The following is a 26,425-nucleotide window of genomic DNA, read 5'->3' as shown; positions in this document are numbered from 1 at the left end:
TCACAGCACAGCCTTTCTAATCTGTCCTAAACATTAGGCAGAGAGCACTAAAAACCATCACGGCGCTCCATCCACGCCGCGGGATCCTCATTTAACTGCAAAAACACACAGCAAAAAGTCAAGTTAGAAGCAGTGTAACAGCACGGAGGCCTGTTTAACCACAAAGCGCTGCTATGGTGGCAAAGAGCAGTGACAAAAAGCAATGCCCACAAAACCAGAGAGTAAAACAAAACGTGCAGCATATGAGTGAGAGAGCCCGGGGCCCCAGGGCCAAGCTTTGAACTCAGGTCCAGAGCAACTACAGAGGTCAAATGTTCCACACAAACACACACACACACACACACCACACGCACACACACACACACACACACACACACACGCACACACACACAGCAAATGTGGAGTTCAGTTTGAATTTGTATTTTTTTTTTAACTGCTTCCCATTTAAAATTATGATGTAAAACTATTTTACAGCTGTGGTTAAAAAAAAAAAGAAAATTGCCTGATGTTTTGATATTTTCTACTTCACAGATACAGATTATAATTGTGAATCCTTTCAAAATGGAGTAAGTAAATAAAGTATAAAGTAACTTTTCAAGCTTGTGGGTAAGCATGTTTTGCTTTGTTATGAGTGCCAATAATTGAAATTCAACAAAATGTTCTCTGCAAATTTGCAACTTCATTTTGAAAACTTTCTCGCCTCACCTTGATAATCTGGAGATATGCTCCTCCCTGACCTGGGTCAGTGCCCAGTGGCCAGTTGGCAGACCAGATGCCCCATGAACTGACCCCGTCCTTCCTCAGAGATGTGGACGTAAAGAAAGCACAATCCTCAGGGGAGCGCTCGGACTAACAAGAAAACTGCTGGCCCAAATCTCTCTGAAGTGCTGTGTTTTCCCACTGGACCACTTTCAGCTTCATAAACATCTTAACTAGCCAGAGGTCCCACAGGGGCGGCTGGGAAATCCTCTGGGCAGCCAAGACCTAGGAGCTGGCCCTTTATTGCATCCAGGTGGTGGTTAAAAATGCTGGCCAGCCGTAAATGTCCAATAAAATGCAAGTGGCACCTCCAGGGGTGGACAGGGTCAGTGCACCTGTCTGCAGACCAAACCCCGAAGCTCCCACTGGTTTGATATTCTCCTGTGGTGCCAACACAGTGCCAGCCGAGTCTGACCCAACACAGACCAGGACTTACCATATCATGCAGAACTGGGCAAAATAAAACATGATTTCCGTTTTCTTCTTACATTGACAAATACATTGCCACTGATTTCAATATAATCTGGATTTGTATATCAGATGAGAGAGAGCTCATCCAAAAAGTAGCAAATGTATGATTCATATCAGCATAATTGTTAAATTGAATGAATAGAGATGATGGTTTTGTGATTTCTGTCATGTCTTTGTGATTTTAATGCATGTTTTTCCTGTCGTGTGAAGCACGTTGAATTGCCCTGTGTACGAATCGTGCTCAACAAATAAACTTGCCTTGCCTTGCCCATGTGGCAAATAAATAATGTACATATTGAATCATCTGGGAGTCATTGTGTCTGGACCATCAGAGATCATCTCTTTGGTCAGTAGGTGTCTGAGGCCCCGTACCAACAAGTGGCATGGCACCTTTGGAGATCAGTCTAACTGTGAACTTTTACCACAATCCAGAGGGCCGTGTCTAGGAATGGGACGGGAAAACATTTTTAAGGTATGATAAAATATCACAGTATGACGGTATACCCACACCTTACCACTTTGTTGTGCAGAAATATGGGAATTAAACAAGATCAATTATCAGGGTAAAACAATATACGGTGATGCATTTATTTAAATGGATTTGGGCCTATTCTTTGGTTATTTACGCAATTTGTGCCATGAAAGGTGTATATAATGACCAAAAATAATCTATTCATTAAATAAAGGCTGTAAGGAGTGCTGCTTTTCCCACGCACACAGTGAAATAAATGTGTCATTTAGCTAATCACTGATCCCTGGCATTTAATGTGACGCCCCCAGAAGGGAAAAGCTGGAAGGGCAGCAGAAGAATATATATATGTCTGATTATCTGAAACGTGTCCAATCTAATTAGCTGTTGTTTGTTTATAGCCCGCTCACATGTTAGTGACCAGGGCAGCAGCCTCCCTTCATCTGCCCCGCCCGCCCCATGTCCCGAGAGCTAATTGTCCCAAAGCAGGTAGTAGAAGGAGCTGGACATGCATCTGGCCTTTGATCTAACATGAAAGGAGTTCATTGATTTCTGTGTTAGGGCCGGTCTTAAGGTGGCCCATTGGAGGAAGAGAGATGCTGGTCATTCCCAAACATTTGCCAACGTATCTGTGAGAGAAAAGAGAGAGAGATCAGCTCACACGCTGCTCCATCCTTGCCCAATTATAATAATCTGACTCACATGGGCCGCTGTGTAGGAGAGGAAGAGATGCCTGCTCCGGGACATCACTCACTTTACCTTCTCGGAGTAACGGGGGCGGCGTTCATGTGGCGGGGGCTAGTTAAAGTACAGAAGACCACACGGCTCCTGGTTGGACGGGGGAAAAAAGGAACACATGCTGACGTCAGGCGAACAGAGGTGCATAGTGCAACGGGCATCATTAGTCATGTAGAAGTGGTTTGAAACAAAATAGTTAAAGCATGCCGTAGCTCTTGATTTATGGCAGCAAAAGGAGTACCATGTGTATCACAATGTCCAACAGAAAACAAATTGTTGGGCTGCTTCTGTCAACTGCTTACCACATAAACCAGAGTGACCCGGGTTCAATTCCGGGGTCAGAGGAGTTTGCTCCGTGTTGTTGGTCCATGTCTTTCTCTGTTTTCGTTTGTTGTGCCTTTGCGTATGTGTCTTTCCCGTCTTAAATGAGGGACAAATGAATGGGATAAATATGTTATCAAGCAACTCAATGAAAGAGTATTCTACGTGTTCAGAATACACTATTGGACCATTTAACAAAATACATGAATACGGATAACTCCCATTTGATAAACATTAATAAAGCATGATTAAATGTAATTAGTAACATGTATACGTGGCATTAACAGTGAATTATACAATCATATTAATACTGAAACATTGTTCGCCGTTTGTAAAAGAAAAAAAATCTAAGCACTGTGAATTATGTTCTGAAGTAGAATGGCAATCATTGGATGTAAGAAGAGATCAGCACTGCCTTAGGTTTGTGTAGAAGGCTCGAGTTGGTATTTTGCCAGAATATTTATCAGGTCTATTGCACATCAGTTCAGGTATTCACGGCTTCAGGTCTCAGGACATTTTTTATCTTACAATCCCATCGTATCAACGCAGAGACAGGAAAAAAGGCTTTCAACAACTTTGCTCCTGTGGAACAAAACACAGAGACTTTTGAAATTAAATCTTTCTATGCCTTTTAATAAGATAAGATAAGCCTTTATTTGCGACGAGTTGGCCACTGTCCAGGGTGTGCCCCGCCTAAGGCCCGAAGTCACTGCTCCAGTCACCCGCGACCCCGAAAGGGAACAAGTGGTAGAAAATGGATGGAAGCCTTTATTTGTCCCACAATGGGGAAATTCCAATGTTGCAACACAAAGTAGGAAGTAAATAATAAAAAAACAGATAACTTATTTTAAAAAAAAAAAAAAAACACTTGTAGAAAAACTCTTATAAAACATTATTAAAAAAAAAACTCTTATACTCTTCATAAAAAATTGAAATAATGGTAACAATAGTAACACTCTTATGATGAGTTTTAAGCACTGGTCAGGGACTACCCACAGTGCCGATGCACTTGTTTTATATAATTTGATCTCATAGTGCATGTGTAACTGTGTTTTATGTATTGGTTACTTTTATTGAATGTTTTATTTGTGCTTTAGTTTCCTGTGTTTGTTTGTTGTTTATTTTGTGGTGTGTTTTCAGGGACACATGAAAAAGAGAACTTTTCTCATTGGGTTTTCCATGTATGAATACATAAAAATGAAATGAAATGAATTAGCCAGCTTGTCTATATGTTCCGCATTTTACCTTTTACCTGCTTGTATTTTTTCCATCTGTAAGAGGGATATTGTTAGGCACTTTCTTCCCGTTTCCTGTATCCTACCTGCCATTAGCTGCAGTTAAATCTCCCTGAAAACAGGTCTGTGCCTGTGATTGCCTGATCAGCTGCGTGTTTGGCCCAGGCCTGGCTCACCTCGGTGTGTCTGTGCTGCAGTGGGCTCGGGGGAAGTGGGCCTGTCAGAGGGAGAGTGGCAGGCTAAGGCCGTCTTAACACAGCGCCTCAAACCACCTCATAAATACTGGCTTCCTCTTCCAATTTCCAAGCAGTCCATCCAGCTCTGTCCACAGGCCTCCTCGCCGCTGCGTGTCATGTGCCGGGGTGTGAGTGTAAAAATGACCGCGGGACATCTGGTGCACTCTGGGAGGGTGGGGCTTTGATGTCTTGCAGTTCAACCTGACTTAAGGAAGGCCAGCCTGTCCACAACACGGCGCTGAGGTGCAGTAAGTGGGCCTGGGAGAGTAGAGGAGATAGTGAGGGAGTAGAAAAGATTCCTTAAAACATGTCGGCGATATGTCAAAAGCTTAAATACGCAACAGACAGCGCCTAACCGATCCTTCAGCACTCAAGCTGCTCTACAACCTTCTCAGAGCACGTACAGAACACGTCCATTCTGTACTTTATCATCAAGTTTACTCTAAAAAGATGTACAGAAAGTAAGGTGAATGAGGGCTTATTTTATACAGTATTATAGAGTAACAAAGTACAAAAGTAAAAGTAAAGGTATCTGTACTTTACTTAAGTTATTTTTACAGTGGATACCTTTTGCTTTTTTCCGTCACTACATTGAGAGCAGGTAGGCTATATTTCTGCTACACTACGTTTTTAACTGAATTGAGAATTCGAAAGTACTTTTTGTATGGTGTGTTTTTAAACTATGTAACCAAGATTTAAAAAAAAAAAATCTGTAAAATTCTTTATCAAAATAACTCAATTTAAAGTTTTAACATTTCTTTGAATCTGTGTGAAATACTATTTACTCTGAAGATACAATTTTAAATACTATAAAACATCAGAACTTTTACTTAAGTGGATGTGCTACTTTTATTTTGAACTTTTTTTTCACTCATGAATCTGTACCTTTACTACAAATTCCACCAAGTTATTGGCAGAAAATACTAAAACTTTAATTACAAGTACCAAAATGTAGTATTATCATTATTTTTGCATAACTGTGTTTTACAAGCCAAAACATAAACTATTTATAGGACATGACTTAATAATATATTCACAATATCTATTTATTAATTGTACATTTAAAAAAAAAAAAAAAAAAACTTTATTCAATTTTTTAATGTATAATTAATGAAACACAACTAATTTTTTCCATTTTTCTACGTCCAATTGAACATGTTAATTTAAAAATAGAGTAAAAACTTGACTTGTTCTGAGTCATTTTTACTAAACTACAAACATGGCGTTTCACTGGATACACACGGTGCACAGCAGGAGCCGTCACTGTGATGACGTGAGTGTCATCTCCACGAGAAACCGTTTAAAACTCTGCAGAACGTCACAGAGATCCACCAGCCGCAGCAGAAGGACCAGGCGCTGCTGTCATGTGCCGTACGCCTCACCACACCCCTGTGAACATTACAGATCTGCACGCTAAACACTATCAAAACGTCCACGGACTCAGTGGGGCGAGGGTCTATCAAACGGTGAGGGAATTATAAGTTTGTGATGATTGCTGAAACAGAGGTGTGAGCAGAAAGTTTGTGACTTGGAGTTGTAATAAAGTATTTAAATGTTAAAAAAAAATTGGGTAGTACTTTTTAAAATGTATTTATATACATATATTTGTGCTCAAATCTCTTTTTTTGCACTGTACTTGTAGCTAATATCTATAGCTACAAGCAGGAGTAAACAAATATAATTGTTAAATAAAACTTAAAACTTAAAACTCGGCAATACAAATTTGAAGTCACTTTCCAATGACCCTAAAAGGTGGTTAACACTGATATTGTGAAGCTTTATGCAAAATGAAAGAGTGAATAAGTTATAAAGACAAATCATGAATCCAGTGCAGTTCAGTTGTCTTTAGCTTTGTCAGTTAATTATGACAAAAAAATCTCTTTTTTGTCACTGTTAATGATAAATTAGCCTAAACCTGAGTGATTAGTTATAGCATTTACCTATAAAGTCATCATTACCTTTATAATTAATTCATATTGTCAACATTTAGTATGGTATTTTGTTTGTATGTGTCTGCAACTAAATATAAAAAAATGTATTTCTATGTTAATTCTGTGTGTACACCATTTGAGTTGAATATGAAAAAAAAAGCAAATAGAATTTTATTTATTTTACTTTTCAATTGTTATTTACAACGTTGTAAAATTACATTTAATTCAACATATTTACTTAATTCAACAACAAAAAATGTTTTAATCAATAGTTACTAAATTATAAAATCATTACACAAAATTAAAATATAGACCAATTAAAATAATACAAAACCCCTCCAAAAACTGTAGAAAACCATGATGGCACCCCATTTTGAACATTTGATGCAGCTCATCGGACAACACTCCTCTCGGTGGTAAAGTTGTACTGAAACTGCAAAATAAAAAGACACACAAAAACATTTATGCCACATTGTTAATATTTTTACAGTATAAACATGTTGTGTTTGATTGGGCTGATGGATCCACTTAGGCCTACAGTGTCCTCCATCACAAACCTCATTCCAAAACAAACTAAAGCAGTGGAATCTGTGAACAAACACTGCCCTCTTGTGGTTTGTCCCGGATAGGACCATTTGAAATGGTCAAAATAAGGAGTCCGCTTTGGATCATTTTTTGTATCATTATTCACGCATTAAGCATGATTAAAAAAAATATTGTTCTCCTACAAAGCCAAATGACCAAAATTACTCTTCTTGCAGAGCAAAATAATGAAAATGACAAGGCAGATACCATTCTAAGAATGACAGTAGTTTATGTTATTATGAACTATTGTATGATGTGGACATAGGTCTAATCATAAAAGCTTAGACATTGTAAAACCATCTAAAGTGGCAAGCTCAGAAAACCCAAAACGCAGTGCTTCTGCTGCATTTATTCAGCATTGCACTAGGTGGCGCTATATGATCACAAACATAAGTTTCCAACTCTTCCACACAACTCAACGAGCCCCTGTAACTACAACACACTCCTCCCTCTCTCTCTCAGAATACCACCTCGTCTGATTTTCATCTACTTGAGGAGCAAGTTACCAAAAAATCTGTCACTTATCACAAAACCTGTTAGTTGTGTGAACATTTCAGCCCCCTAACCACCAGCACGCAACAACAAAAAAAAGAGGTCCCAACATCTGGTATCGTAAATAAATAATCTGGTGTGTGTGTGGTGATGATGGATGGGGGAATGGGGTGTTATCAGGGAGAGCATGTATCAATGTCTGCCAGTTTTACACACGGGCTGACAGGGCACTGACACACCAGTACATGGGCGGCAGTCACCCAGACGAGCAGCGGCTTCCATTTCCCGTCCCTGCTCCACTGCCAAAAATATGTGACATGTTGTCTTCATTAATTCCACCTCTATATGGAGCGCTCACACGTCTCACTGTTGCCCTGTACACTACTGTCCTCTGCATATAGGGAAACACACGCCCGCCGGCGGGAAGGCAGACTGACACGAACAAGATATTAATACCTAAATAATGTCCTAATTAAAGGTGCTCTGTGGAACTTTTCTGGTGGAGGCCCCGATAAGTGCTTGTCCCCACGGGGATCCCATTACTTGCCTGGAGTGATCGTAATGTTTCACAGTAGGGCATTAAAGTGCTTATGACAGGGGCTCATGTTTTTTCTAATTATGACTTGGTTTGGTGGAATTGACCCTGTGGTAAATGTTTTTCACTGTTTTATGTCAGTCAAGTGGCAGTTTGGGAAGAAAAATGTCACAATAAAACATGTTGAACGTTACAGGAAGTGCCGAGTTCTAAAACTGAATCCTTCTGTGATGTCATCAATAAGCGACATTCCATCCAAAACTCACTTTACACGCAACAGGCCCCTTTTTCTGACAGTTTAAACAATCATTTAACAAAATAAAGGTGTTAGTATTTGTTAAATCACTACTATTGTGTAATTTATATGGATTTTGACCCTTGTTTACAATATGGTTCCTAGGTAACAGCTGTGGAATTGCTTCTATCTATGTCACATCTGCTGCTCATGTCCATCCTGGAAATAAAGTTATAGATGTCACCAAAATAATCAAACAAAGTAAAATCTGAAAGCTCAGACATTATGTAAACATATGTAAACTTAATGTATCTTCACAGAGACAAGCAGGCGACACCACAAGGCTAAGTTACATGTCAGATCTGTGGAGAGGCGACCCCACCTGCAGTAAGAATTCATATTTTTTTAAGGTGTTTAAGAGCAATAAAACACATGTAATTGAATAAATGCAATCTAAAAAGTTCAATGCCATACTGTGGAACATTCCATCTAAAGCAGAGACAAGCAGATGTCACATGTTTCATGCACAACATGCAGTGTATCTTTAACAGTTACTTCAATGTGCAACAGTTTGTTTACCATAGGTCATATCCAAATGTCACAATATCAATTTAACGATTAATGTGAGAAGAAATATCACAATTTAACAATTATTCATGATTATTGTAATGTAAATTAACATAAACAGTGATTTAACTGAAATCTGCTTCTAAAAGTGGTCATGATGATTATTTTTTATTATGTATATTTAAATTGAGACCTGAATAATCACAATGGACTCAAAAAAATATCATCAATAAACAATACAAGTGGCGCATTCAGGCACATGTAGGAAAACAAGACTCAAAGTAAAGTGCTGTGCAAAAGTGCAAAGTCAAAAGGGACAAAAAGTATAAAGCGCCACTAAAACTAAGACCATAAGCCTGAAAGTTGTAAATATATCACATCAGAGACAAAATATGCACAAGTATCACCTTTATAGTAACAAATGGATAAACCAAAGGGAAAAGAAGAAACAAACTAACTAAACTAGGCATTAGAACCTGGACTGAAGTGAACACATACTCTTCTCCTCTTCATACAGGGAAACACAGTTCAATGCAGCAGAAAGAAAAGAAAGACACGCCCAAAGACACAACTTCATACAAAAAAGCAACAGTAGCATCACCCGTGTATCACCCATAGGTGCTAATGGAAGTGGTGCCATGTCTGCACACACCATTCTCAGACCTCCTTCTCAAAATCATTAGCCAGATGCCAACAACATTCTTTCAGCAGCGCGAACTACATAAAGATGTCACTTTAAATCGCTTACTAATTAACACTTAAAAAGACACAAATTAGATATGCGTGGCTAAAAGCAATTATAATATCTGCAAGTTTTGTGAGTCATTTGGGAAATGAAAAGAATGCCTAATTGCTGGAACCAACATCATCTGAGACATGGCTTAAGTGATGCCTGTTAGGAAATGGTCGTATCTACAACTGTGATTATAACACTTTGACTCAATTAAATGTGCATATGTGCTGTTCTGCAAACTACATCTCCTTTATAAATCTATATTTTAATGAGTTTAGGAAATAAGGCAATTACAAGGATTGCTGAAATGTCTTGCAGCTTTACAGTGAATGAAGCCTTGTACTTTAAACACGTCGACAGTGACCTCCGTCTGAACAGGGAGCGAGAGCCAAACACAACAGACATTTTAGACATTTGTAGTTTTTAGTCATGAAAGATTTGCTTCAACTCCATTGTTACTTTTGAGAGGGGAAAACTGAATCACATTTTGACAGCGTGGAGTATTAAAATTAAACTTAGAGGTAGGCAATGTATCGTAATTTAGATAATATCAGGAATGTTGTTGTTGAAGATAGGCACATTTTGAGTGAGGAATTGAGAGATGTTTTAGAGTTTATAGTTTAAAAAGGGCAGATTAAAAATAAAAATGAAATTAGTGATGTTGTAAACTTTCAAATAAGGGAATAAGGTGATTTTTCTGGAGTTTTGAGATGAATTTGACAGACATTTCACATTGTCCAAATTAAACCTGAATTTAAAGACATGTTTTAACACATTTCTGTTGCTTTACATAATATTTTCTGAATATTGAGATATAAATTTGGATCAATATCGCCCAGCCGAGGAGAAACAAAAACAAGAACTAATACAAAGAACTAATATAAAACCAAATTATAGTAACTACAATGACTATGTATATTACATTGTATTGTCTAATTGATAATATTATCAGAACTTGTATCAAGAGTCAGTTTGAAATATTCACACTACGAACATGTTACGGATATTCTTACCTGGAAACCAATTAGCAACTTTATATTAGGCAAACATGTTCAAACTTGATCATTTAATACTGTCATATTCATGTGTAATTACTGTCGTGATTCATGTGCAATTCACGTGCAATTACTGTCGTGATCACATGCAATGGTATTTATTTATTTATTTTTATCTTTATTATTTTTCCCCTCCATCCTTTGTTGGGTAATGGGAGGTTTTGTCTATAGGAGTTTAGTGTTTTTCAAACTTCCTTTAAGTTATCTGTTCTTTTCCTCAGTCTCTACCTGCGTTGCAACAATGCAATTTCCCCATGTGTGGACATTAAAGGATTATCTAATTTACCATAACTAAACCAACAAACTAAACTGAAATATACCTGAAAAACTGTCTGTCTCTGCACTATGTTCGCTGCGAGGATAACATTGACAATCCTTCGCCCTCCTGATATCATCACCGGATAATAACAAGGGGAGAGAAGTAAAAATAACACAATGGTGAGGGATGCTTCCACTTGGAAACTAATTATCAGGCTAAAGCTGTGACTTCATTCTCATCAGCCTGGCCCCAGCCATTAATCTTGTGCTGTCGTCCACTTCACTAAATCCTGTGTTACACTATCTCCCATTTACTTCATCAGCTCCAGCAGCAGCACGGGCCGTAATTAATGATTTCTCATGCCCTTCCCTCCGCTACCCCCCCCAGGCTCAGCTCACCATGTGTCCTTCTGCTAATCACACTCCAGGAAAAAGAGAGGACGCGCCGGGCGGTACGGGACACGCACACGCAGCAAACATACACACAGTACCTGCCTCGGCGACGGGCTTCGTGCAGGTGACCGTATGTGACAAGATGGCGACTGGGCGTGATTGGGATAGTCTGTGACAGAAGACAGAGGCGGAGTGCAGAACAGACACACAGTGCGGTTTGATGAGCCACTGTTTGCTCTGTAACACGTCTCCGAAACCTCAAGCAGCACCTGTTCTTTCTACAGTGGTCTGTCACTTCCTGGCAGTTCTGATACTGAGATACCGTGCTAATGAGAGAGAAGGGGGGTTGTCACTCGACTTAAAAACACACACACGTCTTTTCCTTTCTTTTCCCCACAAACACACAAGCTTTCAAAAGTGCACTCCTGATTTTTCTTCCCATGAATGCCTGCAGGGTACAGTGTTTTATCACCGATACGGAGGGATTTGTGTTTTATTTGTTCGTTGTGATGTCTAACTGCCTCGGCGCAATTCCTAAAAAGTGATGAAGAATCTATTCAGAGTACAAAGCAGAGCAGTTAGAATAAATTTAAAAATATATAATAATACATATGAAAAAATGTGTAATTAAGTACCGGTCAGTCAGTAAATTATAATTAATTTAAAAAAGTAAAAGGTCAACGTAACCTGTTTCACACCACAACTGCTTAAAATGGAGCTCTATATTTGAAAAATGTATGTAATGTCAAATAGTTTCGAGACTATACTGTTTCACTGTAAAATCTTAGCATGCAGTAATTAGCATATTTCATTTGACAAGGGATTTATAACTCATTACAATCGTGTCCATTTTCCATTTTCACAGAATGAAAATGACAGACGCAAACCAACAACTGATGTCAAAAGTGCATCAAACTGCAAAAATACAAGCTGATTTCCACAGCTATACCATTTAAGTGTGCAATCCCTAAAAGTTAAACCACAACCAGTCACTTACGGACACGGCGGCTCGGGTTGTACTCCGTCTAACTGCTAGATTGAGCTGTTCCGAGAGAGAGAATTGGGGGAATAAAAGTCAAGTGTTTTGGAAAAGGAGCCGGAGCTTTTAAGAGGGACTGGCTCGCCTTAACCTGGGCCATGCTTTTATATTCAATTGGGGCTTAGTGGAGCCAACAGGGCCTCGCTGTCTCAGACACTTAATTACAAGCCCAAGACCATTTTGCTTTGCATTCTGGGCCAGCGGTGTCTGTGGCAGTGGAGCGTTGCAGCCCCTACTCACTTCCTCCTCGATCTCTGCCAGGGATTTGATCGTAATGCCCATTAAATTGACTTGCTGCATCTGAAATCAAACGCAGGGAGAAGGGGGGAGGGGGGGCGGACAGGGAGAAAACACACACAAGAAACATGGCGGTTAGGCTCATGGCTAAGTAAGCATGCTTAAAATCTTTAATCCTCCCTCTCGGTGTCAATACAAGCGAGGCTATAGTGACAGCCGCCACCAGACGTCCAAATGGGCCGCATTGAGCCAGCTTTACATGACTGCTCGCATTCATCATTCAGTCTGCAGGAATGGAAGGAAGTGCAAAGGAGAGGTGCAGAATGTATGTCTATATGTTATAAATAGAAAGAGCAAAGTGTGTAGCAGCTATTATAGACATGTCAAAATAAAGCCCATGGTCTATTTTCATTCCCTCTTCAGTTGTTTTTTACCTCTTTCTTGGTGTCATGGAACTTCTCAGAGACGACAAAGGGCACGTCATCCAAAGCTGAAAATGAAAAAATAAATAAATGACGCATTAAGTTTAGTTTTTGATCTCTACTTTTTCAACAAGACAAATGCAGGATTATCCGCCGTCAGACTCCAGCTAGCGTTGCGACCCCTCCCGTTTCCGTCTACGGCGCGCGGAGATGAAAGCCTTTTTTATTCCGCGCTGTATTTGAGCACCTCCACTATCCTTTCTCCTCCAGCCCTCTCCCCGTTTAATTACTCTTGATTATTCCCGATTCCGTCTTGTCTGAGAGATGTTCACCTCAGAAACAAAGGCGCGCTCACACAGAGCAGAGAAAAGCGGCAAAGAAGGCAGACAAAACATTCACCAGATATCAAATTTGCATGAAAATAAGCCGCGCACTGTTCGGGCGGCAAAAAGTGGATTGAAATGAGGACTTGCCAAGAGCGTGGTGGTATAATTAGCATTTGACCAAACAAACGAGCTTCAACAGAGCTATAATTAAGCAGGCCTGTAATTAAGTGTATGCCCTTTATCATAATGATCGTGGTTAAAATGGTGTGATGGCTGCCAGTTGCTTATTAATGGCACAACCCCGACTGCATGCATCCTGCTCTGGAATCAAGGTGTCACCACTGTCAGGCTAGAGAGCAGCCCTTTGTTTATAAAATACATTAGGGTCCAAATTAACACAGGGTGACAGGGGACACAAAGCCCCTCTCACTCGTCGACTGAAGGGAAAACTGCAGCTGCTCAGCTTCATTTAAAAAACTCCAAATTGAGAGACACAAAACTTGAGACTTAAGGGTGGATTTCAAAGTAAAAGCATCAAATATCAAAAGGCCAAGCTTAAAATTGTCCTTCAGCTGGCAGAAAAATAGGAACTTGTAAATGTAAGCCCGTATGAGTCAGGGTTTAGGTTCAGAGCGACATTAAACTTAAAGTAAGACATTTGGGGGAAAAGTTCTAGCCTCGAAGTGTTTCCCGACTCAACATTTCCACATGCAGTTTCCATATTATTGGTGAACAAAGCGATCTTTGTTGTCCCTCACCTTTACACCTTATGACTGTATTAAAAGGATCTACATTACTGTGCCAAAAGAAAAGATTGTGAACTAAAGGAAGGAAATGGAAAGAAATGCTCAAAGCTGATGCAATTACTCACACCCGTTCTTCAAACGCACTGGCTAACTAGCAGAATTTGCATTTATTTTTCTACATTTTGCTCTTCCTACTGCGTCCCAATCCGCGGTCGGGCCTAGCACAAGGTGAAACTTTACTTTTGACTCTCCGTGGTTGTATTCAATGAAAGGAAATATGAAAACACAGCTACGTTTGCCAGGAGCGCCGCGATCAAAACAGAATGCATTTGATTCAAGTCGGCGCCGGGAAGTGGAGATTGCCGCTGCTGATGGATCTCTATGGCACAGACGGATGAGCGCGCACAGCTGAAGGCCAGAGAGTTTCTTTATTGCTCAAGGATTACATTTAAAACCAGATCTCACTTTGTATTCTCCCACCATCTATACTGAGCGGGGCTATCTCACAGCCAGACAAATGGTGAGGCCCCGGAGATGGCCTGGTGGTGCGCTGTGTGGTTGGAAATGGATGCTGGTGGAATCAGGAGGTCCAAAGGGCAGGAATAATGTAAATTCAATCTTGTGACCAGAAATATGACGCACGTTCCAGTCGATCAAGTGGCCCGGCTACAGTCCATTACCTCACAAGTGTATTACAGAACCAGGAGTCGAGCGGTTGTTTGGAAATGTGAAAGAATAGGTCAAAAGGAAAGCATCTGGTGGGAATTCTTCAGCACAATAATGATGATGGCTGTTACTGGTGAGTGCAGAGATGCTATTAAAGGGTTAAGTGCCCAGATAAGGTTGAAAAAATGTCTAGTTGAAATGTAAAGGCGTTTTCCAGTCGAGTTTGAAGCTGATTCATTGACCCAAACTGATCAAAAAATGTTTCTTTGAGCTATTTTTCTTTTTAAAATGAATGTTTGTTTGTATTTACAGTTATTTCATTGTCTGTATTATTCTTGCTTGGAAAGTCTAGAAAGATATGTCTCAGTGATTTTTATGTGGATCGCTAGACGTTTGGTCATCGGGCTCAGATGGCCTTGATTGACAAGTTGTTAAGCCAATCAGGAACTTGCATGGTCCATCCGTATCAAAATATATATGACGGCTTAGAAAGAAAAAAGGACAAAAAATATCACAGGGAAAACATTTGTGGAATCAGTGAGTGAAACACAACAGTGTGAATCTGAGGTGAGAAAAGTTTCATATTGTACTAAATAATGCGTGACCAATAAGCTCCTTTGGTATAGGTCACGGAAATAATCACATTTTTACAGAGGGTGCACGGTGGCAGAGCACGTTGACCTCTAGCCTCACAATAAGTAGATCATGGGCCAGGGTGGAGTCTGCATGTCCTCCCTGTGTTACCGTGGGTTCTCTCCGGGATCTCCAGCTTACTCCCACCACACTGTAAATTGCCCCCAGTGAATGAACGTGAGAGTGAATGGCTGTCTAAGTGTCTGTGTACCCCGCCTAAGGCCCAAAGTCACAGGGATAGGCTCCAGTCACCCGCGACCACTAATGGGAATAAGCGGTTGAAAAAATAAATGCATTCTGGATCTCAGGCAAAACATTATTCCTGTTTCCATGGAGATTTTTAATACCATACTGTGGAAAGTTATAAGAAACGCTATAACATGTCCATAGAGACAAGTGGTTGGTCCTCCACCAGAAAAGTTACATAGTGCAACTTTATGTCAAGAATATTCGGTTAATCGATAATCGCGATTATTCAGGTCACAATGTATAATCGTATGAACTAAAAAAATAATAATTGTGACTATTTTAGAAGCAAATTTAAGTATTTTTAGTTTAATCTATAGTTTCAAAAAATAGACCTAAATGTAGATAACTTATTTTTTATCTGGCTGTTAAATTTTACTTTATTTTGTCTTTCAAAAAATGTACTTTTGTAAAGCCTGTCACATTATGTTTTAATCAATGAGGATATAAAAATTAAAGATGTCACTGTTGTTTAGTAATCGTGAATAATCTTTAAACCGTAACCCTAGAATCGTGACCGCCCTAATGTCAAGGGAACTTTTCTGCAAAATATAGTCCAAATCTTCTCCTCTAACAGATGGACCAGATTTTAAGAAAGAAGGAATTAAAATTTTAACAACCTCTGCAACATCTGGCTGGACCGTTTTCTGTATAATAATGATGATGATGGTGATGCTGGTCGGTGAGCGCAGAGGTGGTGTTAAGTAAGGAGGACCCTGCCGTTTGAGCGATTGTAGTGTAAAGAACGGAGTCAGCAGCGGCCCGTGTGGATCATTGCCTTATTAATGGCTCCGTCAGGTACTATGAGCAATGGCCACATTGTCATCTCCAGCCCCTGGGCACAGATGAATGGCTGTTTCAGGGCGGGAAGAGCTCCCTCGTTCGCCGGGCCCCGCTCTAATCCCTCAGACGTCCAGTGTTGGATGCACTGTCACCCAGGACTCAGGCAGCAGTGGCGTATACAGTACACTGCATTTGCGGCGCTCCAACAGACACAGACATGTTTTCCCCGCATTCACAAAGACACACATAAACTGCTCCAGATTGTGCAGAGACACTGACTGATGGGGAAATATGCGTGGGTGATCGAGCATGCACCATATTACCTGATCTGTAACACTTTAGGAATGTTGATGAACTTTTATTTTACACTTCACTAATTCACCAGGGTTGCATTGATCTCTGTCTGGTACCATTACCTGGGTGAATCCTTCGCAGACTAAATGAAATAAGAAGGTCAACAGCAGACCAATAATGTGCAGCATGAATTACCATCTTCAAGTTGTTTTCTGTGGTCAAATAATACAATTTGAATGCAAAAATAGAAGGTGCTAGATTCTATATTCCAAACAACAGCATCATGGGTTTCTTGAGGTGTAGACCTTCCCTGTCGGCGTGACTCTCAATTTGAGACGGTTCCTTATGCAGACCATGGAGAAGCTATTCTAGGGGCAGAGCGCGCTCTCTGTCACCTCTGCAGATAATGGTGAGTCGCAGTGCAGAGCTGGAGGAGGACCCCCTGTGCCCACTCACAGCCCTTAGCCCCACTATGACATGAGCAATAGTGCCCAGGCCTGACAGCATCTCCAGACATATTGTAGTTTATTTTGTCGCCCGGGCATGCCATCTGTGCCATTCCAGTGGAGGGAGTGTGTTGAAGCTGCTGCTGCTGCCGGAACGGTGCCGGCGCCGGGCCCTCAGTAGATCTGCAGGCGCGGCAGGTCATTAGTCAAATTGCCTAATGAGAGAGAATACAAATGGCCCCCTACCCTGACAGGAGGAATTTTGGAGGTGTCAGAGCTCCTGACCCGTGCTATGAGAACAGATGATAGCGAGATGCTATTTTGAGATTCATTTAATGACTATAGCTCTATGAAAGCCATTCTTTTTCTTTTATCTTTGGCTGCTTTTTCAAGCCCTCCAGACAGTAGCGGACGAGGGGAAAAAAAACTTTTCAACATGTTTGAGGAAAATCTCTGTTGCTAATGTGGCAGTGTATCTTAAATTATTCAAATGTTGACTGGCTAGTCAATTAAAAAACTAGAAGGAAGTTTACAGTAGCATGCAGAAAAAAACACATGCTCCTGTGGCTTTCTACACGATGTGCAGCCACAGAAGACATAATATTTGTTTCTACAGGCAGTTACAGTTTGTTTTTCAGTCTCAAGCAAACAGAAGTCTCAGGGGCAGCTCTCTGACAGCAGTCACACTAAAATATTCATCTGCTCACATCCCGATATTCAGAAAATGTAAACACACTTAAAGCTAATGCTAAGAGTAGCGTTTGAATACTGATAGGCCTATGTGTGTATACTGCAGTGAATTTCAGTTTAAATTTGTAAGAATTTGAAAACAAGCAGATAACTTGATAATTGAATTTAAAAAAAGCATGCTGCAGCTAATATAATAGTAAATAACAAATTTATCCCATTTTTAAAGCTAAAACTTAACTTGTTCAATATTTGTTTGAATGAAAAGCTGGATGGATGCTTCTGCTGAATGACCCACTTATTTTCCATCTGTGACAAGCAGTCCTTGAAATGTGCGTCTGGGCAGGATCCAGGAGGCAGTCCCAGTGGGCGCTGCTCCATAAGTCTTCAGAAAGTGGGCAGAGCCAGAAACACCTATGGAGAGTTGGCTGCAAACACCACTGCACAAAGATGCGGGAAACTTTTCCAGTTCTGTGTAACTGTATATTATGCCGGGATAGAAAATGGGCTGCAGACTGTGAGCCAATAAATCCTGAGATAACTTTCCACGATTAAAAGCCATTTTAATCGTTCATTTTAAGCCCTCGGAGCGTTTTTCAGTTGGCAGGCTATTGTGAGCTCTTATGAAATTAAATGGACAATCAGACTTTAATCAGCGGCATAGCGTCTTTAAGACACTGCCACAGCCCTGCATTAATCCCCAGCTGTGGCTGCTGCAAAATGTGCACAGAATGTGCTGTGGATGTGTGTAGAAGTGGGCTACGCCTCTCTGGACAAGTGTAAGAGCTGGCAGAGGCCTGACACTAAATTGTATGTGCCGGATGGGACACAGCAGAAGGCACAATTACACAAATCCCCTCTTAATTAGCGGTTCTGTGGGCAAGCTAACCCGTAATGATGCTGGGCTGTGGCGAGCCCCAGAAAGTCTAACAAGAAACTCAGCCCGCTCCCCGCGTGTCATGGCCGACGCTCAACTGCTCTGATCAAAGCTGCTGTGGGACATCCAGCTGCCCGTAGAGCTCTCGTAACCCTGAGCCCCCCTCAACCCGCTCTGAGCTGCTTGCCCTCTGGACTCTGGGTAAAGCGCAGGCCCCGGGGGGTGGAGGGTGGCATTATTAAGTTCTCCATGCTCACAGTACCAGGCAATATAAAGTGGCATCTCACACAGTGAGTAATGAAGTGTGCCAACGTGGAAGCAGGAGGGATGACAGCCAAAGAGGCCTCCTTGGCAGTCACTAACCTGAGCATCCAACAATTTATCATCCCCAAGAACCAATCCACCAATGCAGCGCCACCATTTGTCATTAATTATGCTAATAAGGATACCATTACTCTCTTGATGAAATCGGCCAACATTTATTGTTTTGTTTGAATGCTGTTGCTGGAAGAATCTTCGCTGCAATATTATGTATTCCATTGTAGAAATCAAATTGTGTTTCTCCGCTTTGTCCAAATGCCCTTTCAGAGGAGCCCTGGTACAAATAGTAATTGACTGTAAAGTGGTGACAAAGGGTCTGTTTTTTAATCATGCAGCGTGCATGCACAAATGTAAAGACGCTGATGGGGTTGAACTTTCTCACTGCAGACTTTGTGGCTTGAAACAAACCCATGTGAACAGAACTATTTAATATAGAGCCCCAGATGCCCTTTTCCAAAACGACTTCATTCCCAGAATCTCATTGTGCTTTCCACATCACACCACAGTATGCATTAGAAGATCATTAATTACAAACTTAACAAGTCAGCAGCACCATTAAAAGATCTTTTCGGCACATTTGACCATAAATCTCCTTAAACTAGATTTAATGACTGGATTTTTACGAAATATTTTTTATCAAGTTCTAATTAGATGGTGTGATAACAAACCCTGCTGTACATGGGGCAAATGAGGGGATGCTGACAGGCCCATCCATTGAGGCTGTCCTGCGTCTGGACATTTAAACTAATGGGGCAACGCTGCTATCTCAGGGATGGATAGAACGCAATGAGGGATGAGACTCCAGAGTCCAGTCCAGCCTGCAAATGCAAAGCTATTTGAAGTCGCTTATTTGACTGTTATAAAGGGCCAAAATGCCTGGGGCCCTATAAGGCTCCTGGATCCCATTAGGATTCATGGAGGATTGATTCTTTACTGTTTTAATGGACAAATCAAACTGAGGTCAGGCATTAGTGCCAGATCCAAATAATGAAGCAAAAGTAAAATACTGAAACGAAAAAGGATTTCAACCAGACTTTGACTGATAAAAACAATAAGATCATGTGCATTTCATGTACACTGCAGGCTCAGACTGTCACAAGACCTAACCAGACCAAGCCCAACTAAATGCATCTGGAAGGGCATCTGGAATAAATCTACACAAGAAGAAAATAAACTTAGAGCTTAGCATAGAAACTAATTCCTTTAAATGCATTTTTTTCTGACAGGTTTCAGTATTATACAAATGCTCACATGATGTAATCCATATTACATTAAAACTATGACTGCAGAACAATTTATTAGAATAATTTAATTAACCAAAAAGGTTTGTTTTTTTATTCATTTTTAACTGTGCAGCTAATTTAATCAGAAAATGCCAGTAAACACGGCACTGCTGCTGCACTCACTCTCCCTGTTTTTGCCTTTTGCTGACCAGAGGCATTAAGAGTTTAAATGCCGGTTTTAAGAGGACTCCTTTCATGTCTTGATGTAAGCTTTGGCATTACTTCAGACACGGGTTTGATAGAGATCCCCGCTCCATCTCAAGTAAAAGCTGGGGCTGTAAATCTGCCTGTACCTCCCCCATAACACTCCCATAAATGATTCATTCAGTCGACTTTAGCTGATGCAAAACAGAAAGAGTTGCACATACAAAGACCACTAACTGCAGACCAACTGTGCAGTTTTGTATATCCATCGATCTCCCGGGGAAAACGCTGTAATAATAACTTTTGTGTCACCATCCAGAGGTCGTATTTTTTAATCCCTCAGACTAAAGAATAGTGTTATTCTAAAATATAACCCCGGCGGTGCAGAATCGCTTCAGATCCATCATTGCTGGAGATAAGAGAAAGCCCGCCTGTTCTGTCCATGTGCACACTGTAGCCTCGCCTACTACATTTGCAGATAAGATTGAACTTTTGTTTGAAACCTGACGAGAAACCTCTTAATGAAAGTGCGGCGCCAAAAATAATCTTTTTTCTCAATGTTAGTCAATCAATGAATTGTAGTGCAAAAAAGGGGGAATGGAGAAAGAAAAAGTAATTTTGCATAATCAGTGAGCACCATCTGGAACAATTAACCGAATTCCACAGAACTCTGAGGATCAGTCATATTGGCTTATTAAAGATCCTGGAATTATACAAGTAATAAATCCTTGGAAAAACGGTGTGTACCCTCGGCCTGTCACAACTATTTTAACTTCAGATACAGTGGAATACTTGATAAAGCTGAGAAGAGGAGATTAATATATGCAAATTATGTTGAGCATTTAAAAGCCCCCCAACAACTGTCTCGATTTTTCCCCCCGTTTCTTATTACTGCGGCTTTATGTTTTATTCATACACCAACTCACCTGTCATTTCATAAGCTATAATATTATGAGGGTATTATTAAACAGCACAAAGTGGAGGCTTTAATTGGAAGGCTCCGTTGCATTTTCCCAATTATTTGCGGCAAATTAAAAGCAGATGCACATAGTTTAATAAGAATTCTAATATTGTTTCCGGAAAATCAAAAATCACTGTCATTCCTGCCAAGATATTTTGCAAACCCCGAGTTAATTTTGTGCCTTCTATTTTCTGTCCTCTGAAGGATGGACTGTCTGGTGCCTGTTAATTGAAGTTCGCCCTAATGGATCGGGAAATAATTGCTCTCCATATTACGTTAGATCAAGGCCAATGTCAGGATTTATTTTTGATTAATGTGATAGATATGTAAATGTGTTACTTTTATTACGTTTGCTTTTTATATCTCTTCCTGGATGCCTACAAAATTGTATATATTCTATTAATGAACCGGGACAACATGCCATACTGTTGGCGAGAGTTCTGATTGTTTTATTTCAAATGTATTTGAATTTTATTAAAAAAGGTATTAGTCATTTCCCATCAAAGCATGTTTAATTACCTTTAAAAATCCCACTCGCTTTTTGTCTTTGCATAATGGACCTAATTGGCAAATGGCCCTGGCATGGATCAAAGCAATGCAAAAAGGTTAGCGCCACAATGAAAGCTCGATAACTTTTCAAATGAACCCCAACTGTCAAATGAAAGAGGCCCCTTGCAAAATAGATGTGAATTAGTTTTTAATATTGGGCTAATAAATGTCAAAGTGCCAGCGTATCGCTCGTGCACACCATGTCAGCGTCTATGACAGATTTTGCAGACACGTTACCTCTCCTCCCCTTCAACTTGCCGCCTTTTTTTTTCTCCTCTCTTTTTTTTGTTTTGTTGGGGAAAAGTGACGGAGGGTTTAATCAAGAAAGCAGGCAATTCATCAATCCTAAAGAAGGTGCCTGTACAAGTCTGACAGAGTGCACATGGTTATAGCGCAACTCCAACCTGGCCAGCTGTCTTCCTCTCACACACACACACCCACACACACACACACACACTCACACACACACACACACACGCACACACACACACACATACACTCACACACACACACACCCACACGCACACAGTTATACAGCTACCGCCAACAATTAGCACAAATAGGCTGTCAGCTACGACCTCGCACTCGATCTGCGCGCCACCACAGTCTTAATAAAGGCAAGTGGTGTTCTCGCACATTCTCCATGTGATGCCGTGCGAGTCGCTAACAATAAATCCTCTGCTCATATTCAAACTCTATTATGGAGCTGTAGGAAAACACAAAGCAAAATTAAAAAAAAACAAAAAAACAGAAGCTTGTGGAAGTAAGTGATGGGGGCTGGCGGAGGGCGGTACAGTGTGTGCTTCTTCTCCGCTGTCAGTCACAGGACGTCCCGGTGGAGGAATCTCACACCAAATGTCACGGACCATTCGGCTGTGTGTTAATGCCCGCTCCTTCAGGGCCACACTTGGCAAAGTTATGAAACGAGTGTCAGGACCATCCCATAATGTATTAATCATCTTAAAAACGCTATAAAAGCAAATAGGTGAATGCTTTTACCCCTCAAGCCTTCAATAAAGATTTCCATGATTTTGTTCTTTGAGTGCGCATGGAGCAGGATGAATGTTCACCACATGGGGTCTCTCTCCAGCCAGATAAAAAGCAGCCTTCCACTCTGGCTCAATCTCACACACTTGTAGTCTGCAGCCCCCCGGTCCGCTCACACGATGGGCTTAGACTCACACAACTGCACAATATATGACCGTTTCTTCATGAGCATAATTTAAAAAGTGGAAATTTGACCATAATGTAAAAGGTTTGACATCCAGCTGAAAGGTATAAAATAATGTGTTTAGATCAAATGATTCCATGGCCATGAAAAATAGAACGAAAATCATGATATTAATTTAAATTATATTTTAAATTAAGGGTGGAATTTTAAATGCTTGTACAAGTGATACATGAGCCAGGGATTTTTGTATAAATTAAAAAGGTTATAATTTGTAAATTAACTGGCTACTTTGCTTTGATATGACACATTATTATTGTAATATTTATACACTACTTATTTATAACTGTGTTAGATGTAGAAGTGGACAATATATCAAAATGTAGATAACATTACAAAAAGAAGATATGCAAAATTCCAATACCAAAGTAAAGTTTAAAGTAAAAACTAAAGTAAAACATAAAGTTAAAAAAAAATGAAAGTCAAAATTTTAAGTAAGTTATATTTCAATAGGATAGATGGTGATATTTCTGTTTCATTTTACAGACATGTCACTGTTGTCTCATACTTAAACCTCAACTAATATGTTTCAAGACGCATTAAACACATGCATGTATTATATCATCTAACTATAGATATTGGGAAACTCCATATAAATATCGAGAATATTTTTTGTCAGTATTGCACAGCCCTAATCACATGTATTTTGTGATGATCATTAAGCCTTAAGTTCAACACTGCTTTACACACACACACACACACACACACACACACACGTCTGAGTCCAGTGCTCGGTGTGTGGTGCATATGCAGTAGCGTTGATGGATCAGGGGTGACTGCTGTTAAATGTTCTCTTGAGGGTAATGCGGGGCTCTTCGGGGAAGTCACGTACAGATAAGCGCGGCTCCAGAACAGGTGTAGATCAAGCCGACTGTAGCTGACTGTACAAAAGTGCCAGAATCAGAAGGAGCTTTTAGCGCGTCACACCATTCCACATCCAAAGGGTTTTTTCACAATCACCAAAAGAAGACGTTCAAAAATAAAGCTGATAATAAAAGAATAATCATTCATGTTTTGAAAATGTAGGGTTGAATATAGAACAGGGCAATTCACGAAAATATTGATTCAGTGATGTCTAATTGTCAATGTAATGTTCATGAAATCATATATTGCAATGTATATGTATTTTTCTTATAAACCCATGCTGTATAACACTCATTAGCAGCGTGTTTACTTTTCCCAGAAGGTCGCTCCAGTACTTTATAAGGATTTTGTATAGTTTTACACCAGATTTCTCTCTTGGCAGATACATCTCTTGATAACCAGGCTTAAAAGTGAATAATTTGCGATGATAGTAATGGTTAGCTACTTTAAATGGTGGTGTTTGAAGAGCTTACCAGTCTTAGTGTAACTTCCACTGCTCTGCCGCTCACAGTCTGGCCTGCCCGTGCTCTTCCTGTTGTAACAAAAAAAAAAAAAAAAAAAAGAAACCACAAATAAATTCTTAAGTAACAATTGTTCTTTAGTATAATTTTGAACAATCTTACAATCAAAGGTAAGGACATAAATGTGTCAAGAAGAGCTTATCCTTTGACGTTTGACTGTTTGAAATTCAGGGGAAGATTTCATTATTCAAGGGAAGTCTGCTTTACCGTTTCATGGCCTTGTATTACAGAAAACAGCCCTGAATGCAGTTTGCACACACTCGAAGTTAACAAACCATATAAGATTGAAATCCTCATCAATCAAGCTATCATGAATTACACCCTGTGACTCACCCCTACGGATCGATAAATCCACAGCAAGCAGGAAAAAAAAAGAAGAAAAAAAAGAAATCACAGCTTCACCAGAGCAGCATTCTGTGATATATGCTTTGAAGGTAAAATGAGCTCCTGGATTGCATTATAAAACAAATGGACTTGTAATGATAATGCAAAGTAGTTGTCCCTATAACGTTAAAAGTGGAATTACTTGAGGATGCGCCGCACATAGAGTAGAGCTAAAATCGACCAATGAACAGACAAGGACAGAACATGTGTTACGATCCACAAAAAAAAAGAAGTGATTTGTGCTTAAATGTTTGCTGCTTTTGTTTATGGGCAATATAGTTAATTTAAGTGTAATGTTGAATGTAAGATGGCATTCTGTGGGGGACGCTTTGTGAATTGCAGCTTTCAAGGCCTTATCTCTTTGGATGAGATAAATAAATGCAATAATTTCCATCAAGAGCAATAAAACAAGACTAGAGACAGGCCGTGGTATTTATGAGCTGAAGCTTTGCAACTCAGATTTATTTGCAGTGAAAGGGTGGACTTTTCTCCTCCTCATTTACATGAGCATTCGGCCATGTTCAGCCTAGGCCATTGGTGAATTTTTAAAAGGTTGACATCAATCTTGTGGGAACGCTTGCCATCTTGAAGAGACTTTTTTTTTTTACCTCGCAAAGGTTGAGTTCCACCACAGAAGGGGAAGGCTATCTTTCAAATCACTCATCAATAATCCACGGGTTGACTCAAAACGATTGGTTTGATATTTTCTGAATTGTTAGTTTACTGTTGGTGGTTGGTTTTGACTGTAAATAACCTCCAAACTTAACAACACGTCCCTTGAGAAATGTTTTTTTTTACAAGTCAACCTCCAGAGCTCCTCTCCCATCTGTTTCAAACAAAAAACTGTCTCGGTCCAAATTGGAGATTTCTAAATACAATTTCAGGTGCAGCAGAGAGGCGAGCATATGGTAAATCAATTAGACAAGTAATTCTTAAAACAAATCCATGGCAAGGGCTGTGCTAATCAACAGCAGTGTTGGGCCCGTATTACGTTGGCCACTGGAGTTTTGACAACAATTAATCCTCATTTCAGACAGAACCATACTGACACATTCTCCTAATTTGAATATTCAATTAGTGTGTAGGAGCAGGTCCTCATCAAATTAGGGTAAAACTGGGAATGTCAAAGATTTACACAATTAGATGGCGGGGAAAAAAAGAGTCTTATGTTACAGTGAAATGAGCCAAACTAAAAACGATGTTAGCGGAAAAACAAACCAAGACGGAGTGGGTTAGTTATCAACATGAAAACACTTAGATTCCATTGTTATTTACATGGCACGTGAACTCAGAGAGCGAGGAAACATACAAGGAGGAGCAACATGGAGGAGACCTTGGAATAGATATGGAAGAGACGGTGAGTAAAGATATGGAAGGAAACAGGAAAGGGGACAGCTGAGAAAGTGACGGTAGGAGATAGGAAACGAGGCAGGGAATAAGACGGTGAGGCTAGATTGAAGGAGACGTCAGAGAATGAAATGGTGGAGAGTTGAGGACACTCAGCTGGTGACACTGGAGGACACAGGGAGACGGAGGATGTCGAGGAGGAAACGGTGAAAGAGTTGAGACGACATTGGAGGAGGTTTCGGAGGGGACGGTGGGACAAAACAAGAGAAGAAATGGTGGAGGAGTTGAGCAGACATGAGGGAGTGGAGGAGATAGAACCAGGAGGAGGTGACAAAGAAGGAGAGAGGAAAGGAGGCAGAGGAGGAGTAAACGGTGAAGACAAGAAAACAAGAGGCAGGAGGCGGTAAA

The 26,425-nt window shown here is 40.2% G+C and overlaps 1 protein-coding gene and 1 long non-coding RNA gene across 3 annotated transcripts in view; both read right to left on the bottom strand.

The window, feature by feature from the left end:
* Nucleotides 1–2,056: 2,056 nt before the first annotated feature.
* On the bottom strand, nucleotides 2,057–4,674 carry LOC140347267 (uncharacterized). The gene is made up of 3 exons (XR_011924366.1): nucleotides 4,170–4,674; nucleotides 2,402–2,527; nucleotides 2,057–2,328 (listed from the first exon to the last, which is right to left on the bottom strand). It is a non-coding gene; the product is annotated as an uncharacterized lncRNA (long non-coding RNA).
* Nucleotides 4,675–5,431: 757 nt separating this feature from the next.
* LOC140347266 (multivesicular body subunit 12B-like) overlaps nucleotides 5,432–26,425 on the bottom strand; it is a 38,176-nt gene continuing 17,182 nt past the window's right edge. The window contains exons 6-9 of one of the 2 annotated variants that reach the window (XM_072433655.1): nucleotides 24,239–24,297; nucleotides 12,724–12,779; nucleotides 12,293–12,352; nucleotides 5,432–5,618 (exon numbers count right to left, since the gene is read on the bottom strand). In XM_072433655.1, coding sequence (XP_072289756.1) covers nucleotides 5,592–5,618; nucleotides 12,293–12,352; nucleotides 12,724–12,779; nucleotides 24,239–24,297 — 202 coding nt within the window. In that variant the 3' untranslated portion in view covers nucleotides 5,432–5,591. Of the gene's footprint in view, nucleotides 5,619–6,418; nucleotides 6,594–12,292; nucleotides 12,353–12,723; nucleotides 12,780–24,238; nucleotides 24,298–26,425 lie in introns of those variants that run through there. The other variant, XM_072433654.1, reaches the window with a different exon arrangement.

The sequence above is a fragment of the Eucyclogobius newberryi genome, unplaced genomic scaffold (assembly GCF_026437365.1).
Source record: "Eucyclogobius newberryi isolate DKJ021-1_F unplaced genomic scaffold, fEucNew1.0.hap1 SCAF_6, whole genome shotgun sequence".
In the NCBI taxonomy this organism is placed as follows: Eukaryota; Metazoa; Chordata; class Actinopteri; order Gobiiformes; family Gobiidae; genus Eucyclogobius; species Eucyclogobius newberryi.
Note: the sequence above shows the minus strand (reverse complement) of the source record. Positions and strands in the feature narration are given on the sequence as shown.